General features: G+C 43.6%; 5 protein-coding genes across 6 annotated transcripts; 3 read left to right on the top strand and 2 right to left on the bottom strand.

Moving 5' to 3' along the window:
• The first annotated feature begins 337 nt into the window (after window positions 1-337).
• LOC133893533 (peroxisomal (S)-2-hydroxy-acid oxidase GLO4) lies at window positions 338-4,512 on the top strand. The gene is made up of 12 exons (XM_062334570.1): window positions 338-487; window positions 1,634-1,781; window positions 1,856-1,980; window positions 2,078-2,124; window positions 2,219-2,296; window positions 2,386-2,510; window positions 2,766-2,829; window positions 2,956-3,018; window positions 3,417-3,486; window positions 3,569-3,669; window positions 3,881-3,985; window positions 4,083-4,512. The coding sequence occupies exons 2-12, from the start codon at window positions 1,636-1,638 to the stop codon at window positions 4,260-4,262; spliced, it is 1,104 nt and encodes a 367-aa protein (XP_062190554.1). The 5' UTR covers window positions 338-487; window positions 1,634-1,635; the 3' UTR covers window positions 4,263-4,512.
• Window positions 4,513-5,944: 1,432 nt separating this feature from the next.
• On the bottom strand, window positions 5,945-8,560 carry LOC133893531 (small ribosomal subunit protein uS2-like). The gene is made up of 5 exons (XM_062334567.1): window positions 8,287-8,560; window positions 7,460-7,722; window positions 7,178-7,375; window positions 6,865-7,069; window positions 5,945-6,270 (listed from the first exon to the last, which is right to left on the bottom strand). The coding sequence occupies exons 1-5, from the start codon at window positions 8,429-8,431 to the stop codon at window positions 6,185-6,187; spliced, it is 897 nt and encodes a 298-aa protein (XP_062190551.1). The 5' UTR covers window positions 8,432-8,560; the 3' UTR covers window positions 5,945-6,184.
• A 162-nt stretch (window positions 8,561-8,722) lies between these two features.
• On the top strand, window positions 8,723-10,453 carry LOC133893532 (uncharacterized). The gene is made up of 3 exons (XM_062334569.1): window positions 8,723-8,973; window positions 9,610-9,868; window positions 10,000-10,453. The coding sequence occupies exons 2-3, from the start codon at window positions 9,619-9,621 to the stop codon at window positions 10,032-10,034; spliced, it is 285 nt and encodes a 94-aa protein (XP_062190553.1). The 5' UTR covers window positions 8,723-8,973; window positions 9,610-9,618; the 3' UTR covers window positions 10,035-10,453.
• A 3,238-nt stretch (window positions 10,454-13,691) lies between these two features.
• Window positions 13,692-17,219, top strand: LOC133892713 (uncharacterized). 2 transcript variants are annotated; one of them, XM_062333644.1, is made up of 5 exons: window positions 13,692-13,917; window positions 14,634-15,478; window positions 15,559-15,759; window positions 16,204-16,399; window positions 16,790-17,219. In XM_062333644.1, exons 2-5 carry the CDS (start codon window positions 14,672-14,674, stop codon window positions 16,972-16,974), a joined length of 1,389 nt encoding a protein of 462 aa, XP_062189628.1. In that variant the 5' UTR covers window positions 13,692-13,917; window positions 14,634-14,671; the 3' UTR covers window positions 16,975-17,219. The 2 variants fall into 2 exon arrangements, with proteins under 2 accessions (XP_062189628.1, XP_062189627.1); XM_062333643.1 differs by having other exon boundaries at window positions 13,693-13,883.
• An 871-nt stretch (window positions 17,220-18,090) lies between these two features.
• LOC133891877 (ethylene-responsive transcription factor 1-like) lies at window positions 18,091-20,830 on the bottom strand. The gene is made up of 2 exons (XM_062332581.1): window positions 19,360-20,830; window positions 18,091-19,011 (listed from the first exon to the last, which is right to left on the bottom strand). The coding sequence occupies exons 1-2, from the start codon at window positions 19,571-19,573 to the stop codon at window positions 18,284-18,286; spliced, it is 942 nt and encodes a 313-aa protein (XP_062188565.1). The 5' UTR covers window positions 19,574-20,830; the 3' UTR covers window positions 18,091-18,283.
• Window positions 20,831-23,243: the final 2,413 nt, after the last annotated feature.

Raw genomic sequence — 23,243 nt, 5'->3', positions numbered from 1 at the left:
TTAAACTACGTAGTTGTGAGATTTTTAAACTCGATTTTCCTTATAAATTAAGCCAATTCTCTTCTTTCATAAAAAAAATTGATAAGGCTATTGTCATCGTTTGGGGAAAAAACACAGTGCTTAAAATATACTAAAAAGTACGATGTTGCTTGAACAAGCAGGATATTTTTTAAATGTTCTGTTAGGTAGAAAAAAATTATATTTCTGACACAATATCACTCCTATATATAAAATCATCTGTATCAATAACATGCAGACCAAAACAACTAATTTTTAAAACACAGTTAAATTAGTACATACAAACAATTTTTCTCGAAAAAAGGAAGGCCGGTGGGTGAAACATGACTGTCAGGTCCGTCACTGGCCTTGTCATCTACCTGAGCTTCTGACATCACACCAAGGACTAACCTTTGCTGCTGCTCTTCACTCATCTTTCTGGCATCTTTGATAACCGTCCTTCCTCACGACCTCACCTAAGTTCCTAGAGGTATGGTGCTGCTCTTGAGTCTTTCAATTCACTCTTGTATGAGGCTTTTGGTTTCAGTTCCTGCTCCAATCATGTGGAGATTCCCCGTGTTTTTTTGGCTGTCTGTAGACACTCTAGTCCTGGTTGGTCTTTGCGTGTTCTTGATTTCTGTGGAACCCTAGGTGGATGGCCATGTTAGATGTTACTGCGAATCTTGAATGCTCCGCAACTGTGTGCAATAAAAAGGATTGCTATACCTATACGAGAGGGCCTGCCAATCGCGTACAGTCTTCATCTTTATCCGCCGTTCCCTCAATTTGGGGCTTATCTTGAATTCAGTGGGACACCTTTCAGTTGTGCCTTGTGCGGTGGAGCTATGTCGATGGCTTGGCTCTTCCAATAAGCGCCACCCTAAGTGCGCCACTTTGGGGTTGGGTACTAGTTACTGTGAGTGATCAAAATGGACCATCTGAAAATTTCTGTGCTTTAGTTATCCGGTTGATGCTTAATCCTTGATAATTTATCTCAGTTCATTCAGCCTTTGAAGCAGGCATAGCAATATGTTTTGTGGTTCTTTGTGGTCTGAAGCTTTTTGTTGGATTGGTCCTAACCTATATATCTGAGATGTCTAAAAACCTTACTAGCTATACATGAATTTCAGCGAGGCCTGAATTAGCTTACTCTAACTCAGCCTTCAAGCTAGAGGAGAGATAAATTCAGAGTTTAGAAAAGTAGTGAACTGGTCTACCATTTTATCAAAGATTCGAAGGGACTATCTATCGATATGTGTTTAGCATGCCAGGTCTGAAGAATGAAGTAAGCTTGGCTTTACACTGAAGAACTGAACAAATTTGGTTGTGTTACACTGGATAAATATAGTCTGGGGACTCTATCAGAATAGTCATTTTACGTTGCTTGTTCCCCTTTTGTTGTCCACTGTTGGTCACCGATTAGAATTCCACTATTTGCCGCTTCTGGTTGTCTGTGCTTCTTTGTGTCTGGACTGAGCCCTGAAAGATACCAGTTATGATAATCGTTTTGGCAGTACAGACTTATATTTGGGGAAACTATGCTGCAAAATTAGAATTGACTATCTCCCTGTGCCGTATAATTGAAGCAAAGATATTTGCAACAGCTGAATGACCTTCTAACAATTGAATGTATCAGAAATGGAGAATAATCTACCAGTCAACGTCCGGGAGTATCAAGAACTCGCCAAGAAAGCACTACCAAAGATGCACTATGATTATATCAACGGGGGAGCGGAGGATGAGTACACACTGAAGGAGAATATTGCAGCATATGGAAGAATTCTGTACGGTTCACCTCACCCGTTTGTCTAAACATTATTAAAAGGTAAGACCTAATTTCTTGATGTGGATTCCACAGGTTACGGCCACGAGTTCTTGTAGATGTCAGCAAGATAGACATGTCAACAAACTTATTAGGGTATGATATGCCCTCGCCCATAATTGTCGCTCCAACAGGGTCACACAAATTAGCAAATCCAGAAGGTATAAAAACTCAAGTCATGTAACTTATAAAATTATAAAATATATCGTATAATGACTGGTGATATCTCCACAACTCTTGGTTAAATGTTCATTTCAGGAGAGGTGGCTACAGCAAGAGCTGCAGCAGCATGTAACACCATAATGGTAACTGCTGTTTTTTTATGAAGGATCATCTGATGGTGTACACATCTTTCATGTCCTCTGTGGATTGTTACACATGTTCATATATTTCGTACAGGTGCTTTCCTTCTCATCCAGCTGCAAAATCGAGGAGGTTGCTTCCAGTTGCGATGCCATTCGCTTTTTTCAGTTATATGTACGGTGCCGTTAACATTGAGCTCCTTCTAGTAATTTCCCTTTTTGTTAGTTATCAGATGTTTGAAAATTTCCCACTGTGCACCTTAGGTGTACAAGAGAAGGGATGTTTCAGCAACATTGGTACGGCGGGCTGAGAGTTGCGGATTCAAGGCAATTGTTTTGACAGTTGACACACCTATGCTTGGCAGGCGTGAAGCTGACATCAGAAACAAGTACAGTACTGGTTATCTTATCGCAATTTCCTGAATATTCAGGCAAAATACACTCTTTTACAAATCATAACTTCATTTTGGTGACCCATTGCAACTGAAGGTTAAAATTTTAAAAGCTACTGCTTTCCCGTGCCATACCTTGTATGTTTAAGACATTTTTTTAGAGCATTTTATGGTCTGAACATCACAAGTAATGCTTTCCCGTGCCATACCTTTTTTTTTGGTGTTCTGTAACTGAGCTGTTTGTTCATGCAGGATGATTGCTCCACGGCCGGCAAACCTTGAAGGGTTAATGTCATTCGACGATGATCTTGACACTGTGCGTGAAACGTTCTTCTTCGATACAACCCTTGATTTAGAACTGCAAAACTTTTTTCATATTTAGTGGATGAACTCTTTCCCTTTCTGAAAGCCTGAACCATTATCTACTAATCTTCATCGTCAGGAAGGCGGTTCCAAGCTGGAAAGATTCGCACATAAGACACTGGACCCATCGTTGTCATGGAAGGTACTTACAAAGACAGCACGACTGGCCGCCGTGCCATAAATTTCCTGAATCTTGAATTCCATATCATGTGCTCCGGCATCCACAGTACTTCATCAGCATAAGGAACAGTCATGGTCCTCATGGGGAGGCAAGGACGAGTCTGCATCGGGAATCAGGGCTGTACACCGGTTACTGAAAGCCTGCTCTGAGAACAGCGTGTGGCTCTTAATATAACATGCTGGTATAGAAACGGTGGCCTACCGTTGTCCTGCCCCCAAGTACTCTGGGCCTTGAATTGCATGCATCATTACCTGGTTGCACTGACCTTGAATCGCTGTACTGGTGACAAATGCAGTAGTCTTCCCTGGTGATTTTAGTGGTGAATGATTGACAGTGTGTGTGCTGAATGTTGCGTGTAGGACGTGGAGTGGCTGAAGACGATAACGAGCCTGCCGATCCTGCTCAAGGGCATCGTCACCGCCGAGGACGGTACGTAATGGCTACCGTGCTGAATTGGAGTACCTTGTGTGGTCACTGAGCTCTGACTCTGCTACGATGTTGGATTGGACAGCGAGGAGAGCGGTGGAGGCCGGGGCGTCCGGCGTGATCGTGTCCAACCACGGAGCGCGGCAGCTGGACTACGCGCCGGCCACCATCTCCGTCCTCGAAGAGGTAACGTGTCCGGCCGGCCGCCGGTCGTGTCGCCTCCTCATCCACTCCACATTTATCTCCTGACACGCACCATGCACTGAGTGCATGGGCTGACACGAGGGGAGAGCGATGCATGTGAGGCACGCAGTCAGCGGGGAGGCGTTGTTTTTATTGCGACGTGCGGGTGTCAGTTGCGCCAAGTGGCTGAGAACGAGAAAGCTTGTTGTTGCAGGTGGTTAAGGCGGTGGCGGGGGCCGTCCCGGTGCTGGTGGACGGCGGGGTCCGGCGGGGCACCGACGTGCTCAAGGCGCTCGCGCTCGGCGCGCGGGCGGTCATGGTACGTCCGCCCCTGGCGAACAGTTCGTGGACTGTTTGAGAAAGGAAACCGTCCAAGAAAAATTCACGGGACTGCGTTTCTCGCGTTGGGTTTGCAGGTGGGAAGGCCGGTGTTCTACGGGCTGGCGGCGAGCGGGGAGGCCGGGGCGAGGCACGTGATCGAGATGCTGAACGCCGAGTTGGAGCTGGCCATGGCGCTCTGCGGCTGCCGGAGCGTGGCGGAGATCACCAGGGGACATGTCCAGACAGAGGGCGACCGGATCAGGGCCCTGCTGTGACCCAACGTTCCAGGCTTCCAGAGTGCACTCCTGGTCGCGCAGCCAGTGTGTCGTGCAGTGCAGTCAGGGCTGCGATGTGAGCGCATGTAAGTATGTGACATTGGTCGCTCGAGAAATAAGCCACAATTTACCTTCGAGATTTATATAGGATTTTAAGTTTATAGGAAAAAAAATATGTTTTGAATATTTATTTTTAGTTTAAAATAAGAATAAGATGTATAAATAAAAAAACCATCAATATTTTACGGCTCTAGCTATAATTTTTTTCTTACCAAGCCTGTTATTAATTTTACTAGCTAAGTATCTGTGCGTTGTAACGAAGATATAAATATTCAATGTGGTAGCATTAAGTACAAACTCAGTATAAAGATATGGATGAGTTATAGGAGTGTCGTCGAATGAATACTTTAGGAATGATGTTGTAGTTTGATTTTAGATATGATCTGAAAAGATAGAATTATATTATCTGCTAATTTCTCTCTTATTTTTTTTATTTTTATTAATAAAACTGATTACGTGTCTATAGCCGGTAACGAGACGAAGAGAATGGAGAATGAGAATAGATATAAAAAATATATAAATTATAATGATTTTTATTATATGGAAGGCGAGTAAAGGAGGATGTAATGAGTGGGAATATATAAATTAAATATTAATGGATTCATTTGAGTTAAACCCCTTATTATGTAATAAATCATATGTAAGACTTGTTTGCTTACTTAAATGAAACAGCAGTGTTCCTGCTACTTTTTCAAAAAAGAAAGAAAGTTGCAGTAGGCCTGCGCGGCAAATTAAAAAAGGTGCACGTGCATGTTTCATTCTTGTTTTTTTTTTTCTCGAGAAGTTACATTCACACATATACAACTAGCATACATCTCGTTCACACCATACTCACTAACACACACGTACGAGTCTCTTATGCATGCTAGAAATATTTTGGAGGACTCTACACTCTCGATGTGCAAAAAAAACAGTAAAACCACTAAACATACACATATATACTCACAAGCTGGCTGTGATCTAATCCCGCGGATGAACGTGTTCTAATCCCGTGGATGAACGCATCTCGAAATAAATCCCAGGCAGAGGTGAGCACTGAACGCACGCGGGCTCGGTGGTACTCCTGAGCACCGCGCTAGGTCGCTTCCGGCGCGCGGGTCACGCATGGCGATTGTGCCGGAGACTGTTCTGGGCCGCTACAGGAGGACAAAAACAATGGTCGCACAACCTGACCCCACGCCAGATTTGGCCCATGCGAATTCAGCCCATGTTCTGCGGCCCACCAAAACCCATCTGCACGACCACCTGAATCGCTCCTCGTCCCCCACAGCCGTAGCTCGCAGCCGTCGCAGCTTCTCCGGCGAGCTCTCCACCCAATAAAAAAAATTGTCGCAGCTGCCGGCCAGCGAGCGCTTGAGGAAGACGAGGTGGAGGCCGTCGGAGGCCACCGGAGCAAGGCAGAGAGGATGAGGCGGCACAGGGAGGCGAAGCGCAGGGTAAGATCTGTGGCCACGCTATCCGTCGCCTCGTGTCTCGCCTTCTGTCGCGAGAAGAAAAGAGGAGCGGAACGAAGGAAAAATGAAAAGAGGGGCGGTTCGGCCCCTACGACTGACCTTCTTGCCGGTGGTCATTCAGTGTGAGCCTGTTCCACACAAATCATGGGAATTGCATACAAGAGAACATAAAGCTAGAACACATACAGATGACTCGATCTACGACAAGGCAGTAAAAATTCAGGGAGCAGGCAAGACGGACAAAGTTGTGAAAGGCGTACACTTGTTCTCAAATTGCGCTTAAAATAAAGCTATCCATGAGGTAACAAAAAAACCGGGTCACTCTGTCCCAGCAGAGTCAAGAACACAAAATTGACTTTCTAACATAACTCAAATTCAAGCTCTTTTCCCATCGGTAACCGTACTTTTCTACTCCCAGTTTGGAGTGGGTGCCACGACAGGTGCCGCAGCAGGAGGGGCAGCAGCAGCGTCCCAAACCCCATCGGCCGGAGGAGCTGTAATTCAGAAGAACGATATGAGTACTTGTACGCATTCTATGCCAGATCAAACTACAGCCAAGCATATAACTGTATAAAAATTCGTGGACAAAACAGGAGGCCAAAACAGGAAAAAAGTTGAAGTGCAACGTTTCCCACTGGAGCGGTAAATATATACCATTTTAAGTGACTTGTTGGAATAAGAATTTGAACCACCATAGAACAAAAAATCACCAAGCGGATACGGACAGACATTACTACTTATTGAGTAAGCAAAGATTCCATGTTGAGTAAAAGCTTCAACAGTTAACCATATAAACCAATAGAGTAGAGGGCAACTTCACATACTCAACAAATGTCAAATGAACCTTAAGCTAGCCCATAACCAAAAAAATTATCAGAAGCTTCATGTCGTCTCAGCACACGCTTAAACCCAGCAACAAGCCACTTCTAGGCACGAATAAGGAAGAATAGAGCACTCAAGCACCGATCCTCAATCAAGAAAAAAGATTGTATCCTAGACAAACTAAGCATGTCTTCTCTTTGGCAGGCATACATTTAAATTCAATCATAGTATATTATTATATTATTATGAAAGAAGAGTAATTGGACCTGGAGCAGCAGTCCAGTCGGCCCCAGTTGGTGCTGGAAGGACAGCAGGTGGAGCTGCAGCATCAGCAGCCCCCCATTCACCACCCCAGTTGTCGGTCGCTGGAGCAGTATATTCTGCGACTGCACCATAGTCAGGAACAACCAGAGCCTCTTCTTCCTCCTGCTCCTTGGCTTCCTCTGGATCCCTGTAAAAGAATAGGTCAACCTGCAAAAGGGGAACAACAGGCAGGATTAGATGATGAAAAAGTAATGTGTTATTTCTATAAGCCAAACATTGGCAGGAAGAATACTACTTCGGATTATGTAAGTTTACCATGACTTCCCACTTGTGTCCTGGGAGAATTGTACCACGCATCTGGAGAACCATCCTGGCAAGCAGCCAGAACAGACAACCAATGCTCTGCTTCCCCTTGTTGTTGGCAGGAATGCCAATATCAACATAGCGCATCGGAGAGTCAGTGTCGCAGAAGGCAATGGTGGGAATGTTTCCAAGTGCAGACTCCTTAATGGGCTGTAAAAAGTTCAATAAGCAGATGTAAGTGCCCTCAGTTGATAAACAGAATTACGTACACTAGTTTAAACGACAAAACTTTACCTGATGATCAGTCCTGGGGTCGGTCAGGATAAGAAGGCGTGGCTCACTGAATGAGGTTTGCAACTGGTTGGTGAATGTACCAGGAGTGTGCCTGCCAGCAATGGCATGAGCACCAGTGTACTGCGCAAACTTGAGGACAGCCCTCTGGCCATAGGGCCTAGCAGACTGCACGATCATGTCCTGGGGGTTCTCAATTGCAACGATGACCCTCGCAGCCAATTGGAGCTTCTCCCAGGTCTTGCCAAGGTTAATAATGTAAATACCTGGAGGATAATATAAAAAGTCCACCATGGTTAAATGTAAAAGGCAGTTGGCCCTAATCTACTAGTGCTCGATTCCAACATGTCCAGTGACAACCATGACAAATAAACATGTAATGATGTACAATGCCAATGAATTGATCCCACAGCTTACAATTATGAGATGACATTCTAAATCTTTCGTGTCCTTGCTGAACCTTACATATCAAGGTCATATTCCACTTGCCTTCTAAATCCTCACGCTAGGTCATTACACCTATCACACTGGTACAGTCTGAGGTACGTAATATCAGTGAAAGGCTACTGAAGGAGTAATTTTCTATAGTTTCATGATCAGAGGATTCAACAAGACAAGTCTGCCACCTGCAAAATTACCAACCTATGTGGCTCCGCACCTAAACATGTTAACATTTCTCAACTCAGCCCTATGCCGCAGCCTAGAATCTACATGCGCGTAACAAGATCTAAATAGAGGACAACACGAACGGATCTATTGTACCCAAGACTCTAATACGATGAACACTAGGATGTAAGGTTTGGGCGGTCTCGAGGGGATTCGACTGATACCGTCACTGCGGCGCTTGTAGACGTATCGCTCCATCTGGAAATCGCAGTTCTTGGTGCCGAGGTGGACGTCGGCGGCGAGCATCATTTGGATGTCCTGCTCCCGCTGGGACAGCGCCCGAGCGCCACCGCCTGCCGCTGCCGCCATCGTCACAGCCGGAGTTTAGGGTTACGGGCGCGTGCGCCGTGCGCGAGAGAGCTGGAGGAGGAAGAGGCGGCACGGTGCGGGAGGTGGCGGCGCGCGCGAGAGGTCGTGAGAGAACTAGGGACGCGAGACTTTATAGGCCGCCACGTTTGGGATAGAAACCCTAGCTCGAGATCTTCTGCGGTTTTGCCTTTCAGGCCTTTGTATGGGCTTTTTTGGGCCCATTATATCGGCCCATTAGTTCGGCCCATTATCTCGGCCTATTAGCCCGGCCCGCGTGTACTGTTAATCTCCGGTCCGTGTTCTGACCGACTTCTGCCAATTCCCCATCGTTCAGCCGCCAACCCATTGAGCACCGGAGACAGGAGCTCTCGCCGTCGGCCGTCGCCGGCCTCTCCAACCCACGGCGATACCCGACGCGCCGCCCGCCGTCCGTCCGCCCGCCCGCCGCGACCCTAGCCGCCGACTCTTCCGCGAGGCGCCATTCCACTGCCCACCAACGCCGCCGCCGCAGACTGCGCATCGGCGCCGTCCACTTGACCCGGGTCAGGAGCTCTTATCCACAGCCAACGCAGGAAGTTCTTGACCTGTCTTTACCTCTTGTCGTAGCCACGGCTTTGTCCGTGGACACGCTTGTTCCAGCGGTGCTAGGATTTGATTTCTGTAGCTTGGATGTGTTATGGTTGGCAGGTTGCGTGCTTTTCGTTGATCTGTCGTCGAGAAATTAATTAGGATTGGATCAAATTTGTAAATTGTTGGTTCTGTATGTACTTTCTTTGACACTGGAATCACACGCTGGTGATCCTAAGTGTTCAGCAATTATCCTTGAGCTTGCCAAGCTTGACCGAAATACCTAGGCATATACTGGCCAATTGCTTGATTTCTCATGTACTATGTGTTGTGAAAAATATACAATTTAGGCTGCAAACTTACAAATTTGCGGGTGTCAGTGATGCAATGCTTGAGAAACAAAATTGCAGTGTTTCTGAAGATTTTATGGCTGACACTATTTTTCCTAGATTCACTGTCCACCTGGCGATAGCTAATTTGTTGATATTTATAATAGTTTGTTCTCCTGATTTCTCCAGTAGGATACTTTTAGATGGTAAGATCTAATTTTGGGAGCGATGGCGTTTCCTTCTTTTTGCCGATTCTGATAATCATGTATTGTATGCCTACAGAGTTTCAAAATGGCTAGTGAGGACTCGAAAGATGTGCTGAAGAATGTGGACTGGAAAACAGTGGGCGGTGCAGTGACTACTGAATCTAGTCAACCGGTCGTTAAGAAGCGCCTTCCAAAGAAGATCAGACAAGTCCCTGAGTGTTATTTTCTGCCTCGGCGATCATTACCTTCTGCATTGGCAATCTATGGTGCCGTGTGCGCTGCTGGAGTTGGTGCAGGAATGCTGCTTGAGGTGTGGATAAACAAAAAGATCAAAGGTACACGATCGTATTATATGACAGGACTGTGCTCTTTTTTTTTCTTATGGACTTCACAGTAACACTATATCTGAAAAAGTTCATTGTTTGTGTATTTTTCACATCTTATTCCTGTTAGTTGTTGCGTGCAGAGGATGGTGGCATCATCTGGGAGATGGATAAATGATGTGCAGCACAATTTGATTTGTTCAAACCCAATTTTAGCATCATGGTGATTGCTAGCTCCAAAGATTTCTCTTAAGCTGCCTAAACTGTGTCTCAGAAATAATTTTACCCTGTAGTTCCAGAGTATCTTTTGACGTCCGGAGAAAGCAAACTCTCTTTTCCGATGTAAAATTAGCACATCCTTGTTTCTGTATCCCTGGTTTCGTTGTGCATGCAAGTGGTATGACGCTTCAAACATAGAGCCTCAGTAGGCACAACAGACTGCAAATACCAGAGTCACACTACATTTTGATTCAATAGTGCTCATTTTGCTACGCATAGTCACTACTGCACTTATAGAATCAATTTGAATGTTTGCGTAATGGTCGAGGCGCATGTTGCCATGAGATGTGATTGATGCATGCAAAAGCATTTGCCGTTGGGATCAGCTGTTCTTTTGCAGGATTTCAATGCCTGTTGTGTTCTCTGTTCTGGTGCCTTTCCTCGTTGCAAGACCCCATCACAAGAGATGGCATTGGCTGAGCCGTTTCTACTGCCTGAACAACAAGCTGCATATGATTTCCCTTGTATTTGAGGCATCTAGTGCTATTATCCTGGCGTTCTTTGGTACCTGTACATCTTTGAAATTCATGACGTTTGTGGAGTGTTTGCATCACCTGTCCTTTTAGCCCTCTTACCAGAACCTTGATGAATTTACCGTACTGGAAAATTACCTCCGCAGAACTTTTTTTTGGAGCTTCTTTATTATAAAATCCTTGTTTTGTTGTAGATGACCCTTGCCAATTTCTCGATTGCTATCTCACTCTTACTACATATTCAGTTTCGATGAACTGTGGTTTGTACCAGCTGTAGGAAGAGTTTGTGTTAGAATATACGGGCTTAGCTCATTATATTTATATAATTCTAAATAAATTTTAAAGGCCTAGTCATATGAGGGATGTGTGTTTCTTTAGTTTCATCTTATTAGTGGATGTGGATGGAGATTAACTTAAAAGGGTTTTTTTTCCTCCATTTACTTAGTATGTATGGATGAAAGGTCTAAAAGAACATGCTTGCTCGCTCGTTGCGTCGCGCCAGGGCAGAGGGCGCAAGCACGCATCACCTACATGAATGGTCCGTTAAAATCGGGTCCGGTTCCTTGCGCAGATGCGATCTTCTTTTTGTGGTTTCATTCTTTTTGTTGCATGGGTAAATAGATAAATATATGGAAATCTTATTGATCAAGACTCCGATTGTGACGGCATACCTGACTCTGATTATGGTATGTTTCAACCACGCGACTCTCCCTCTATATATATATATGTCAGTCGCTGCCACAAAGAAAGTAACGCATTTGCATTTAGGGTTTTGCTAATATCTCTCTGCTGCGCCATCGCACGAATACTACTCCATCTCGCTGCGTCGGCGTGCACTGACAAATGGGAGAGCAGGTCTTCGGAATCCGTCGCTCTTGGATCCTGCACCGAGAGAGGGTGAATAAGATTTTTTGGAAGCGCTCGTCGTGACTGCTCATGATCTGCTTTCTCTACATTATTCTGTGCTACTTCATCTACATTGCCGTCGTCGTCGTCATCGTTGTCTGCTACATCGAGATCAACTTCAACTACTTCATCTTTGTCATTATCTATTGTATCGATATCACGGGGGCTTTTGCATCGCACGTCGTCATTGGGTACGTACACTGTAATTCTACTCGAGTGTTAAATCGAGTGAACTAGTTGATATACTATTTAAGTGTTTTAGTCGATATATTTCTAGAGTATCTAATCGAGATCGATTGGGGTTGGTTGAATTCTAGTCGATTCTACTCGAATCTTGTCGGGGCTCGTTCGAGAGTCGATAATTAATTATCCGCATCTATTCATATTCATGTTATATCAGGAATTAGATTAAATTAAATGTGAATGTGCTATTATTTCAAACAGTTTGAAACCTCAATATTTCTAGCTGAACGCAGAGTACAAATACAAACGATTACCTGTTCATCTCAGCGCAGAGTGCAAATGATCTTATGCTTGTAGGGGTTGATCGGACAGCATGATTCCATAGGAAATACTTACCTCTAGCAGCAACGGGTCCAGAGTATTGGATTTGTGATCAGTGTTCAAGCAGATTTTGGCTCCAGATGCTGCATCAGTTCACCTCTCCGATCATGACGCTCGGTGTTGACTGTTGAAGCTGCCAATCGAGATCAAGGTTTACTTACCAATCGAAGCTCGGTAACCGAAAAATCACGATTACCGTGGTAACTGTTCGAATTTAAAAAAAAATAGGATAAAATTTATTTGAATAAATTTGAAATTTAGGAGAAAAATCGATGGACCGGTTACCGAACGGTTTTTGCGATTTATCGAGCGGTTTTTCCAATTTTCAGTGAAATTCAACAAAAAAAAATCTAAAAATTATCTCAATCTTGTAATATCAATAACTAATTTATCTGAGCTTCAAATCAAGTAAAACAAATTTTGTTAGTTTCCTTGTAACATAATCTACATGCTAAAAGTATTTATACTCATAAAAAGTTCAACATTTTCTGTGAGAAAATGTATTTGTTAAATAAGTTAAATACATAGTTTACTCTTTGCTAATCCAAAAATCATGAAACTAATTTTGTTAGTCTTCTTATGTGATCCTATGTCTTTTAAAAATACATGAACTCATGAATTAGTTATTGTAACATGCAGGATTGTGTAAATGTATTGCGACTAGATTAATTCATAACTGACCCATCACATCTCAAAAATTAGCGAAACCACTTTTATTAGTTTATTTATACTATGATTTACGTAGAAAAAATAATAGTAGACATGAAAAAAGTTAATTACAGTACTATTTTTTAACATATTCACTTTATGCTTGTGAACTTTGTAAAAATCATAGAGAAATTAATAAAACTCTAAATAAAGTAAAATCAATTTTAAAGATCCTCTTAAGATACGTTATACACATGAAAAATATGTGTTTGCATGTTAAACTTTTCCTTAACATGAGTTAATAATTGAGTCGCACACTTCAACTTTTTTCATTTTTTTAAACTTCCTCCCTATATAATAGGATGCAAACGATATTATTTTTGAAAAAAAATATCACAAAAGGTCTTAGAATTGTATCTAGTTTTTAAAGATTTTTTTGAATTTTTTTATTTTTTAAATTTTTTGAATTCAAATTCGGTTACCGTTCGTTTTCTGAAATCGAGCCGGACCGAGATGGTCAGTTATCGCGATTTTTGCTTGGTAACCGTCGAATTTTCGAACCCTGATCGAGATCAAGGGGAAAAGTGAAAAATACGCCCCACCAAAACTATCTACTTCCTAGATTTTTTTTATATTTTTAAATAAAAAATTTCAAATATATAAGTCTAATTTGAAAAATTAAAGAACTAGACTCATATCGCATATATTTACATTTTTTTTAAAAAGACACATATATTTACAATTTTTTATTTAGAAAATATATGAAAAAAAATTCTACTTCCTACGTATGGGAACTTTGGCTAGTCCCGGCCCGGCCCAGCACGGTAGCATGTATAACCCGGCCCATAAAGTGCGCTACCTGTTAACGTGAAATCCATGGAAAGTAGGCCAGGTCCCACATGTCAGAGGTTGCCATCATCTCGGATCCTTGCTCGTTGCGGAATCCGCGCCCAACGTGGAAACCCAAAGCCCGATAACGTGTAGCCGAGATGAGGCAGCGGCTCCCTTCCCTTCTCCTTGCCTCGCCTCCCTTCCCTTCTCCTCGCCCCCTTCGTTGCCGGCGGAAGAAGCCAACCAACCAAACCGATCCCCCCACGCCGACGCCAAGAAGGCCCCCTCCGTGAGCCGCTTCCTCCGGCGACGATACGATCGCTTCGGTACGGAACCCCGCTCTACCCCTCCGATCCGAGGGTGCGTAAATCTTGCTTGTTATTTTACTTTTCATAGGATGCTTGCTAGATGCCGAAGTCCCTTCGCCCTGACGCTCGATCCGACTGCGTAGGTTTGTGCGGTTTGATTCGTTGTGTCTGTGCTTGATCCCCTTCCTGTTGCTTCGGTTGTTTTACCGGACGATCGATCCATCTAGCACATCTAGGGTTTGGCTAACGTTTTCGTCTCGATTGCTTACCTGTATCTGTATGTGGATGTTAGGGTCTGGCCGTCTAGTCGCGTTAGGTGAACATGGCGAGAGCCATATCTGTTTCGCACGTGTTTTCGTCTCGAGCATATTCGTCGCAGTGCTGTTGCTCATCTAGGATTAGTTCAACTGGATACCTTTATTAGGTTCGTGGTGCAGATTAAGTTGCATGGCTGGTTGTGCTTCAATGCTTATTGCTGAAGATGACATAGAACTTGAACTGCTAGCTAACCATAGTTCAAACTTCGAATTCTTATGCGTGTGTGTTTTTATGTACCTGTCTATAGTGATTTTGTGTTTATGTACCTGTCTATAGTGATTCCATGTGAACTACATACGAGATAATTAAAGTACGTAATGAATGTTTTGGGCGACCGGATGGGTTTCTTAATCTGATGATGAAGCAGAGAATTCTGAAGGATCTGTCCTGTTATCTTCTTTTGTTTTTTCTTGCATATCTTCTTGAAAAGTTACATGCAATTGCTTGCAGGTGGTTCCTTGTTCTTACTATAACCTCTAGATGATTCCATGGGAACTCCAAATGAAATGACATCATACTCTTCCCTGTCCAAAATTGACACCGGGCACAACCAGGGAGCTACTTTATCCAACGTAGTTACGGGAAACAGTTATCCGGTTCAGGATTATCTCTATGAGCCATCGTTTGAACCAGATTTCCCGGAGTATGATACAAGGGATGATCCGTTCGCTCCAACACGAGCTAGTCCAAAAGTTAATTTGAAGACTGTTCTGGGTGGGCTGGTTTCAATTGTCACGGGTGGAAACAAGAGTGAGGATGATACATTGCAGCAGCAAAGTTTCAGCACGGATGTATCATTTTTAGGTTCTGACAAGAACGGTGATGTTGGCGTGCACCCATCTGTCTGTGTTCCAAGTGCACCGCCACTACTTGAAGCGAATGCTTTACAGTACAGTGCATACAGGGAGGTGCTGCTAGCAGATCCACCAGAGTGGTTGCCAGATAGCTGTAGTAATGTGTGCCTGCAGTGCAACTCTCCTTTCACAGCTCTGACTCGTGGAAGGCACCATTGCCGGTTCTGTGGAGGTATATTCTGCAGAGATTGTTCCAAGGGAAGATGCTTGATGCCCATGAAATTTAGACTTCATGATCCTCAGAGAGTGTGCGATGCTTGCTATGAGAGACTCGACCCACTTCAGGGCTTATTGATCAACTACAACAGTAATGCCATGCAGCAAGCAAAACATGATGTCATGGATTGGACAAGCACTAGAAGCTGGCTGAACATGCCTGTTGGTGTATCAATGGAGTATGAGATATACAAGGCGACAAACACGATGAAGAAATATTGCCAGGTATGCATGATGTTTTACCCATCAAAGAGATGTAACCTTATCATCCAAAGCTTAGAATGTTTCTGTTTTCCAATATGTAGGTTGCTAGATTAAACCCCGAGAAGTCCATCCCATCATCTATTCTAAAGGGAGCAAAGGGGCTTGCTGTTCTAACAGTTGCCAAGGCGGGTGCAATTCTTACATACAAAGTTGGCACTGGTATTGTAGTTGCTCGCAGATCAGATGGATCATGGTCTGCTCCCTCTGCAATTTTATCTGTTGGACTGGGATGGGGAGTGCAGGTATTTGTCCACTAAATCTTATCTCTCTTAGTGTTCCGGCAGCATCTGTGATACTTTAGCTTGTTAGCTCTTCACCAGAAAATAAAATAACTTCCAAGTTACTCAATAAAGATATGCTGATCACATTAGGTATGCATTGGTTGTACAGAAGAGCATAAGCTAGTTAATAATTGCTTTAAGTATGCAAAAATGTTCATAAAGACCATGGGATCCTAGCAATCAGCATATTTTCTATAAAAAAAAAGAACAGAAAATATCAGCATAACCATCCTGAACGACTTTCGTGAAAATGCATTTAAGCATTATGGCCTGTTTACTTGGGGAGTTGCAATGTGTAAAGAGAAGACTGGATATTGGAGAACTGTAATGATTTGGATGCGTAACTACAGTCTGTTGTTAAGATCCTTAATCTCCATTTGATGGTGGCCTTTCTTTATCTTCCAGATTGGAGGAGAACTGACAGACTTTATCATTGTGCTTCATGACTGTAAAGCTGTCAAGGCATTCAGCAGTCGCATTCATCTTTCTCTTGGGGCTGGCTTGAGTGCTGCAGCGGGGCCAATTGGCAGAGCCTTTGAGGCAGATGTTCGGGCCAGTGAAAAAGGTTCTGGAATATGCTACACTTACAGCTGCAGCAAAGGTAATATTTTGAGAGTTGACTCTGATCATAGTGCTATCATTTTAGTTTCATGCTTAGCATAGAAACTTTATAAAAAAACTGGGGGTGGGTGGGGAGAGGCATAATTCTGATAACGTTATCTAGTATGAAATGCCATTCTTTCTTTGTTAAAGAATGGTACTCATCCTTTTATTTTCTTCCGCTAAAAGCTCAAAAAAGTAATGTTTAGGTGCATTTTTCCTACAAAAAAGAAACCCAAACACAATCCGACTTATCTGGTCATTGGTAACATTGAGACATCCCTGTGTCAAATAAACTCTCTAACATATGATTGGTACATTTTAGCGAATTTAGACAAACTATCTTAGTAGTATCCTTGATACGCTTAACTTCCTGGAAACTTGCAAACAGGTGCTTTTGTTGGGGTTTCACTGGAAGGAAATATCGTCACAACCAGAACAGAGACCAATCTATGTTTCTACGGTGACGCGTACTTGACCACAACCGATATCCTGTTTGGGAGGGTGGAGAGGCCCCGAGCTGCCCAGCCCCTGTACACAGCTCTAGACGATCTATTCTCCAAAATGGTCTCCTAGCTCATCTAGATTGTGATACTCTGCATGGCCCGGTTGTTAGCATGCAGTCATGTACATAAACAAAAGATACCAGGAAAGTCCTGAAAAAAAAAAGATGGCAGGAAAATATACAGATTTTGTTGAATGGGTTCACTACTAGTACCAATCAACACATGTAAATATTGGCAGACTATTTAGTGCGCTGCTGTGTGCGGTTGTGGACTCTTTCATGCAATGCAAGATTGTTAAATCTGTTAGTACTATAACGTAATGACTCTCTGGTTGGATTTCACATGTTTTTTGAGTCACTCCAGATTTGTGCAACTCGGACGTGGAGGCACTTAGCTGGGAAAATGCTCCTGAGACCTGATTTTATGCATTTGAGGGCTATGGTCTATTTTATTAGCTTCTTATTTTTGCCCTTCTGGCCGGCTTGCAAGCTCGGCGCTGGTACTGGCCGCCACGAGCCGAGCGCACGCCACACCCGCGCCGCCCCACGAATGATCGATCGGTCAGCGGACCGCCGTCTGGGTAGGCTGTGTCCGCCCGTCTCACATGGGAAGCATCGAAGCAATCGTCCACCGTCGCGTCCATTCTATGATTCCAGCAAAGATTCCTCTGAATTTTCTTGTCGTCAAGACAGAAACGATTCCTTGGTCTCACCTTCCAAAGACCAATTTGGCTCTAAACAATCGGGTTGATCGGTTAAACAAACACATAAATTCAGTTGTGGGTGACTAGGTTATTTCGTCGATTAGGTTAACAGCTTCGTCTTTGCTTCTGCACCACCACTTGCTCGCCAGAAAAAGCTGCCGTGACAAGATACCTTCTTCACCCAGCAAGTTGCTTAGGGTGTTACCATTTGCACGCTCTCAAATTTAACGCCAGAATTTCTTCAGGAATGCGCTTTGAGAGTTGCAACATTGTGATATTCAGATAAAAACGAATTACTGCATTGAACTTAAACCACAAATTCTTGGTACGGAGCAGTTTCAGTAAGATGCAAACGGTGCTTCCATCAGGCCAAGCACAGCAAGATACAGATATTTGAGTAGTGATTACAGAACAATAATTGGGGGAAATGTGCATGACAGCAGGAAAGAAACACGTTGTCGAAAAAAAGGAACGAATGGATAATTAAACAGGTTCGGAGCTTACAAATTTTCAACACGCATCATACTCAGGAATTCCAACACGGATAAAATTCGAATAATCTCGGAATAACACTGCATATCAACAAAAAAAGTACGTCACTGCAAGTGCAATCACCTGTAATAAAGCCTGGCTCTTCCTGTTCTAGTCAAATTTGATTTCTTCAAGCTGCTGCGCCTCAATAAACACCGTGCTCCATTGGCATGTCGTCAAAACTCCAGAGACCTCCGACGTTCACGCCATCCTCAACGGTTTCAGCATTGAAGAGAGAATCTATATTCTCATACGAGTTACCTTCAAAGTAAGGTAACTGCATATAGTTTGGATAAGGCTCGTAATATGCAAAATCATCGGCAAGACTCGCTTCCCCACTGGCAAAAACCATATCTGCCGTGTCTTTCCCATCAGCATCAAGGTACCTTAATCCATCAAGCTGATTCAGCTCTAATGCGTCAAGCCACGCACTAGCCGCCTTTCGTAGGAGAGGAGCTGGCTCTGACAACTCAAGCTTGACAACTGTGCCATCAGCACGGCTGCCTGCTGAGCAGACATGATCAGAGGGGTTGCTGAGCTTCAGGCTCTCCATTGACGCAGACTTCTTTGTCAGTCGAGCCACACGTCCTTGGTGCCGTTTCTCATCAGTTGGGATGGTCTCGGGGAAGTTCACCTTGGCTTTCTTGCCACGAATGCGCCGGGCTTCTACATCATACGCCCTTGCAGCTTCCTCGGGACTGCTGAACGTTCCAAGCCAAACTCGGACGCCCTTGCGTGGGTCTCTGATTTCAGCAGCCCATTTGCCCCAAGGTCGCCGCCGGATCCCTCGATACTGGGTCTTTCTCTTCCTGCCAGCAAGTTTGGCGCTGTGCCCATTGCATTTCACAAATTTTGAACTGTTCATGTTGAATTCTGCGTCAAAAAGATGAAAACGCACAGGTTAAGGAAGAGCAATGCCACTTTTTTTCTCTCTATGATGGGATCATAAGGATCCATGACAAGAATATAGTAAATATCCCAATTCTCGAAAAATATATGCTGGATCTCCTGTCCTGGATAACCAGATGCAAGGATATCAAAAGATGATAGCAATGATATAAGAAAGCCTATTGCAAGCATGCCATCATCATGACAACAAAAAGATGCACCAAAGAAACAAAAACAAGAGCAAAATAATCAAGAACTCTGAAAAGAAAAACAAACAGCCAAAATTGAAGGATAGAAACAAAGACTGCCAGTTCTAGTCAGTTACTCATCAACCTTGGTCATCATGCCCAAAATCCATCTCCTCCTCGCTGTCACAATCCTCAAACTCCTCAAAGTCAGCCTCGAAGTCGTCATCGTCATTATCAAACTCCCAAGAACTCCTCCCCTTCCAGTTCTTTCCAATCTTGCTATTGCCGCTGTCTGCCCACAGGTCACCGGCAGGGACAGCCCGGCGCACTGGTGCGTAGAGAATCGACCCACCACACATGGCAGATGAACAAACTTTCACGCCAAGGGTGTTACACAAGGATCTAACAATGGAGTTGGGGAATACAGGTAGGGATGGTAGCTTCTGCTTATGGTTTATACAGTTGAGTTTGTGCTTGCAAATTTGTACTGCAATTGGCTTGTTCTAGGTGAGCTACTTAATTACAAGTTATATATACTACCATTAGCTTTCTACGCAGTATTATAGTGCAAGTGGGGTTGGTGAGTGGGAAAGTTGGCATTGGTGTGCCAGGATGCAAATGTTCTGCATTGGAATATATGTGGGTGCATAAACCAAATACAGTACCTGGACAACACAAGAAGATGTTCAGATTTTCTGTAAACAAGTTGCCAACTTGTGATAGTGCAGTGTGACGAAGTTACAAAATTACAAGGTTTAAATATTTTTTGATTTGGCATTAAAATGCCAGTCACACACAAAGAAAAGGTCGATATTTGATACTTTTGTTCATTTGCTGCTCATATGGGTCGTGTTTGGTATTCTTTATGGATGTTTAGCTATTTGCATAACATCAATAATTACTTTGTCCTACAGGCTATCATGTGACACAAAAAGTTGAATGATTTAATTTTCAGAAAAGCATTATACAGACTGCATTGACAAAAGCAAGCAAACAGGCAAAAAAAAAAAGCATGAAAAGCTTACTAGTACAAAAGTAGCACCATGTCAAGCACATAGAATAGTGTCTTAAGGAAATGGATGGAAGAACTCAATATTCTCATGGACACTATATGGAATTATGGATGTAATATTTGTTTGATAAAAGATATTACATAAGTTTCTCGTTTGTTTTAGCCTTTCTTCCTTTGGTCATTGCAACGGCTTATTCTTCTTTGTGTGCAACCTATCTTTTATACTGTTTTGGAAAACATTTTATTAGCAGTTACAAGAATGTGCTATTGTAATGTCTCCGAATGCTGTATAACCCTTCGCTGCAAATTGAAACTTTATGTGATCATGACCCCCGCATTCTCAGCTCTAGGTACTTTGTGTTACATAAGTTCCAGGGACTTAAATAGGAAACCACGGACCCAAACAACATAGTTTCTATCAACACGTGAATCAGACCTCAAAAGACTTCTGCTCAACTAGATCTGATTGAGTTTGCACTTATCTCTAAAGACGTGTTAAAATAGCACAATTGATCGAGAGAATTCAGTCAACATTAGGAATAGAAATGACCTTATATAACTATACCCCAGCACACACCGAGAAATGGACAGGCAACAAGATATTCAATTGGGCACAAAACACAAGTCTCCTTGGCCAGCAGATACCTTTTTGCTCCATGAGCAATATTCAGACTTATACCCGGTCTGGTCAGAATCGACTCCTCAGGCCATAGACCAAATCACAGTAGCAGTGTCTCCGGCCATCCTCGACTATGTTTCTCAGAACCTGTCAAACAACACGCCATCACACCATTTATAGAATACAAGAATGAGGATTATAATTTATATGTGCGTATCAATATGTAATCATCATGCAACATCAGGGACATTCTTTTGATGTAAAGAAGGGCACAATAAGCAATTTCAGACATAGCTTGGTATACTGAAAACACATGGCAATACTACTAAATGTAAGGAAGTACCAGTGGAGTAGAGACCACATAGTGTGCTAATTTTCTTACTGATGTGAAGGGTAATCCGTACCCCACAGGCAAAGAAGCCAAATTAGAACAAATTCATCATCCTGTACGCTGTAGCTTTACAGAAGACATGGAGATGCGTCATCGATGATCTTGTTAATTCGAAGCTCCCAATGCCCAGCGGAGCAATCCAAGATCGGATCATCTAGCTCACTGCTCACCCAGACGCCGCGAATAGCTGCACATCCGCCACCTTCCGGCCAAGCTCCGCATCTCTTGCTCCTTGAGGCCGTCAAGGGATGGAGGTGGTCAGGCGGGGGAAAGGAGACGACATCGTCACATCGTGAGTTCTGGCAGGGGAGGTCGCTGGCGGCGGGTGGACTGTCCCGTGCGGAGGTGGTCCAATTGGATTCAGGACCGGGCAGCCCATCGTAGCCCCGGCGGCGACGGTGGCAGCGGTGAGAGGGAGAAGTGCTCGCTGGTATCTAGCAGATGAGTTGGACGGGTATGTAATATTAGTTAGTTCAAGGGCTGTTCTGCAAGAAGTCCCCACGTCATTCACCTTCAATCTCTGCCGTGTAAATTTGGTGGGACGGAGGTCGGTGGTGCGCATATTTGGATCGCGATCCGTTTGAAGGACGTAAACGACAATATTAGATAGTACGACGGCCGTACAAAAAAATTACATCCACTGCCGTTCTCGCAGTGATCTTAGCCGCACAATTCGATCCAACGCTTGTCCACAGCATGGGGCATAGTAGATAAAATCTCGTGTATAATGTATAAAACATGTGCCGGTTCTCGTGTCATTTTTTTTCTTATACTCTTCTTTAGTTTAATAAAACTCTTATAATTCAAATAATTATCCATTTTCTATCCACTTTTGCTAGATATGTGACTTGTTTTACTTATTAAAATAAATAAATAAATTATGAGAAAAATTAGTAAATAATCTCATGATTCTTTTTTAATTATATCAAAATTAAACTACGGCATCGTTACCGATATATTTATTTTGCGGTACTCTCATATCACATATACATCTACTTATTTTAAATCTATATGTGGTATTACTATATCTAATATTTTTATTCTAATGGTAACATACGAATATTTAACTAATTACAATCATAAAAGTTTCATGTTGCAAAAGTGCCTCGGGGACATTTTCTTTCACCTGTGGCGTGAAAGCTCGACCCAGGTTCGCGCAAGGTCCCACGAGCGAAACCGCGGCCCTTCTCCGGCCCGGAGCCCTGCCGAAAGTGCGACAGCCATCGCCGAGCGAATGGAACCGATTGAACTTCCGCGGCGGGAAGCGGCCGTCGGAGATGGGCTCTTCGCGAGGAGAATGACGAGCCGTGCGTCCGCGTCATTCACGGCTCGACGGGCGGTGCGGAGCGGCTTGACGGAGCAGAGGACGTCCCCGCCGCCAACGGGTTGGCTCGTGCCTAAGCGAACTAGGTATCGTTGTTGCTATCCCTAGCTTCTCGCATTCATGCACCTCCTTAGTTCTCTAGGCTTGGTTCCTGTGTAGCATCGGAACTGTTCGATGTATTTCCTCACTGCGGTGGTGCCGCGCACTCCCAGTTTTCCCACTATGAGTGGTCAAGATGGAGCGGTTCTCGGTAGGCACGAAATGTAGTAAGGTGCTTTATTGTAGAATATATCAGGGGAAATGCTGCGATCTCCTCGGATTAGCAATCGTACTTGGTCGTCCGAGGAGTATCCGAGTATGGTGATGCCCCGCACACTTCAGATTTTGTCTGTACATGCACTTCAGTTTGATATGCTAGTTTCTTAAATCCCCTGCAAATTGGTTATGTGGCAACAATGGTTAAGGCCTTAAGGGCTTTAAGTCTTGTTCTGTCTGAGTTGTAAATGATGGCACTTGGCACATGTATGTAAGATTATGTCCTTACATATGCACCACATGTCTGATGTCCTTGAAAATTGCTATGTGCTAGCTTAGGCCAGATAGACCAGAGTTTTGTCTCTGTAGTCTGGTAGTAATGATGGTAAACTATATTATGCTTTCATTGGTCCAGTAAAGTAGATGGA

This window comes from Phragmites australis, chromosome 15 (assembly GCF_958298935.1).
Source record: "Phragmites australis chromosome 15, lpPhrAust1.1, whole genome shotgun sequence".
Lineage (NCBI taxonomy): Eukaryota > Viridiplantae > Streptophyta > Magnoliopsida > Poales > Poaceae > Phragmites > Phragmites australis.
This window is presented reverse-complemented; position numbering and strand designations above follow the sequence as displayed.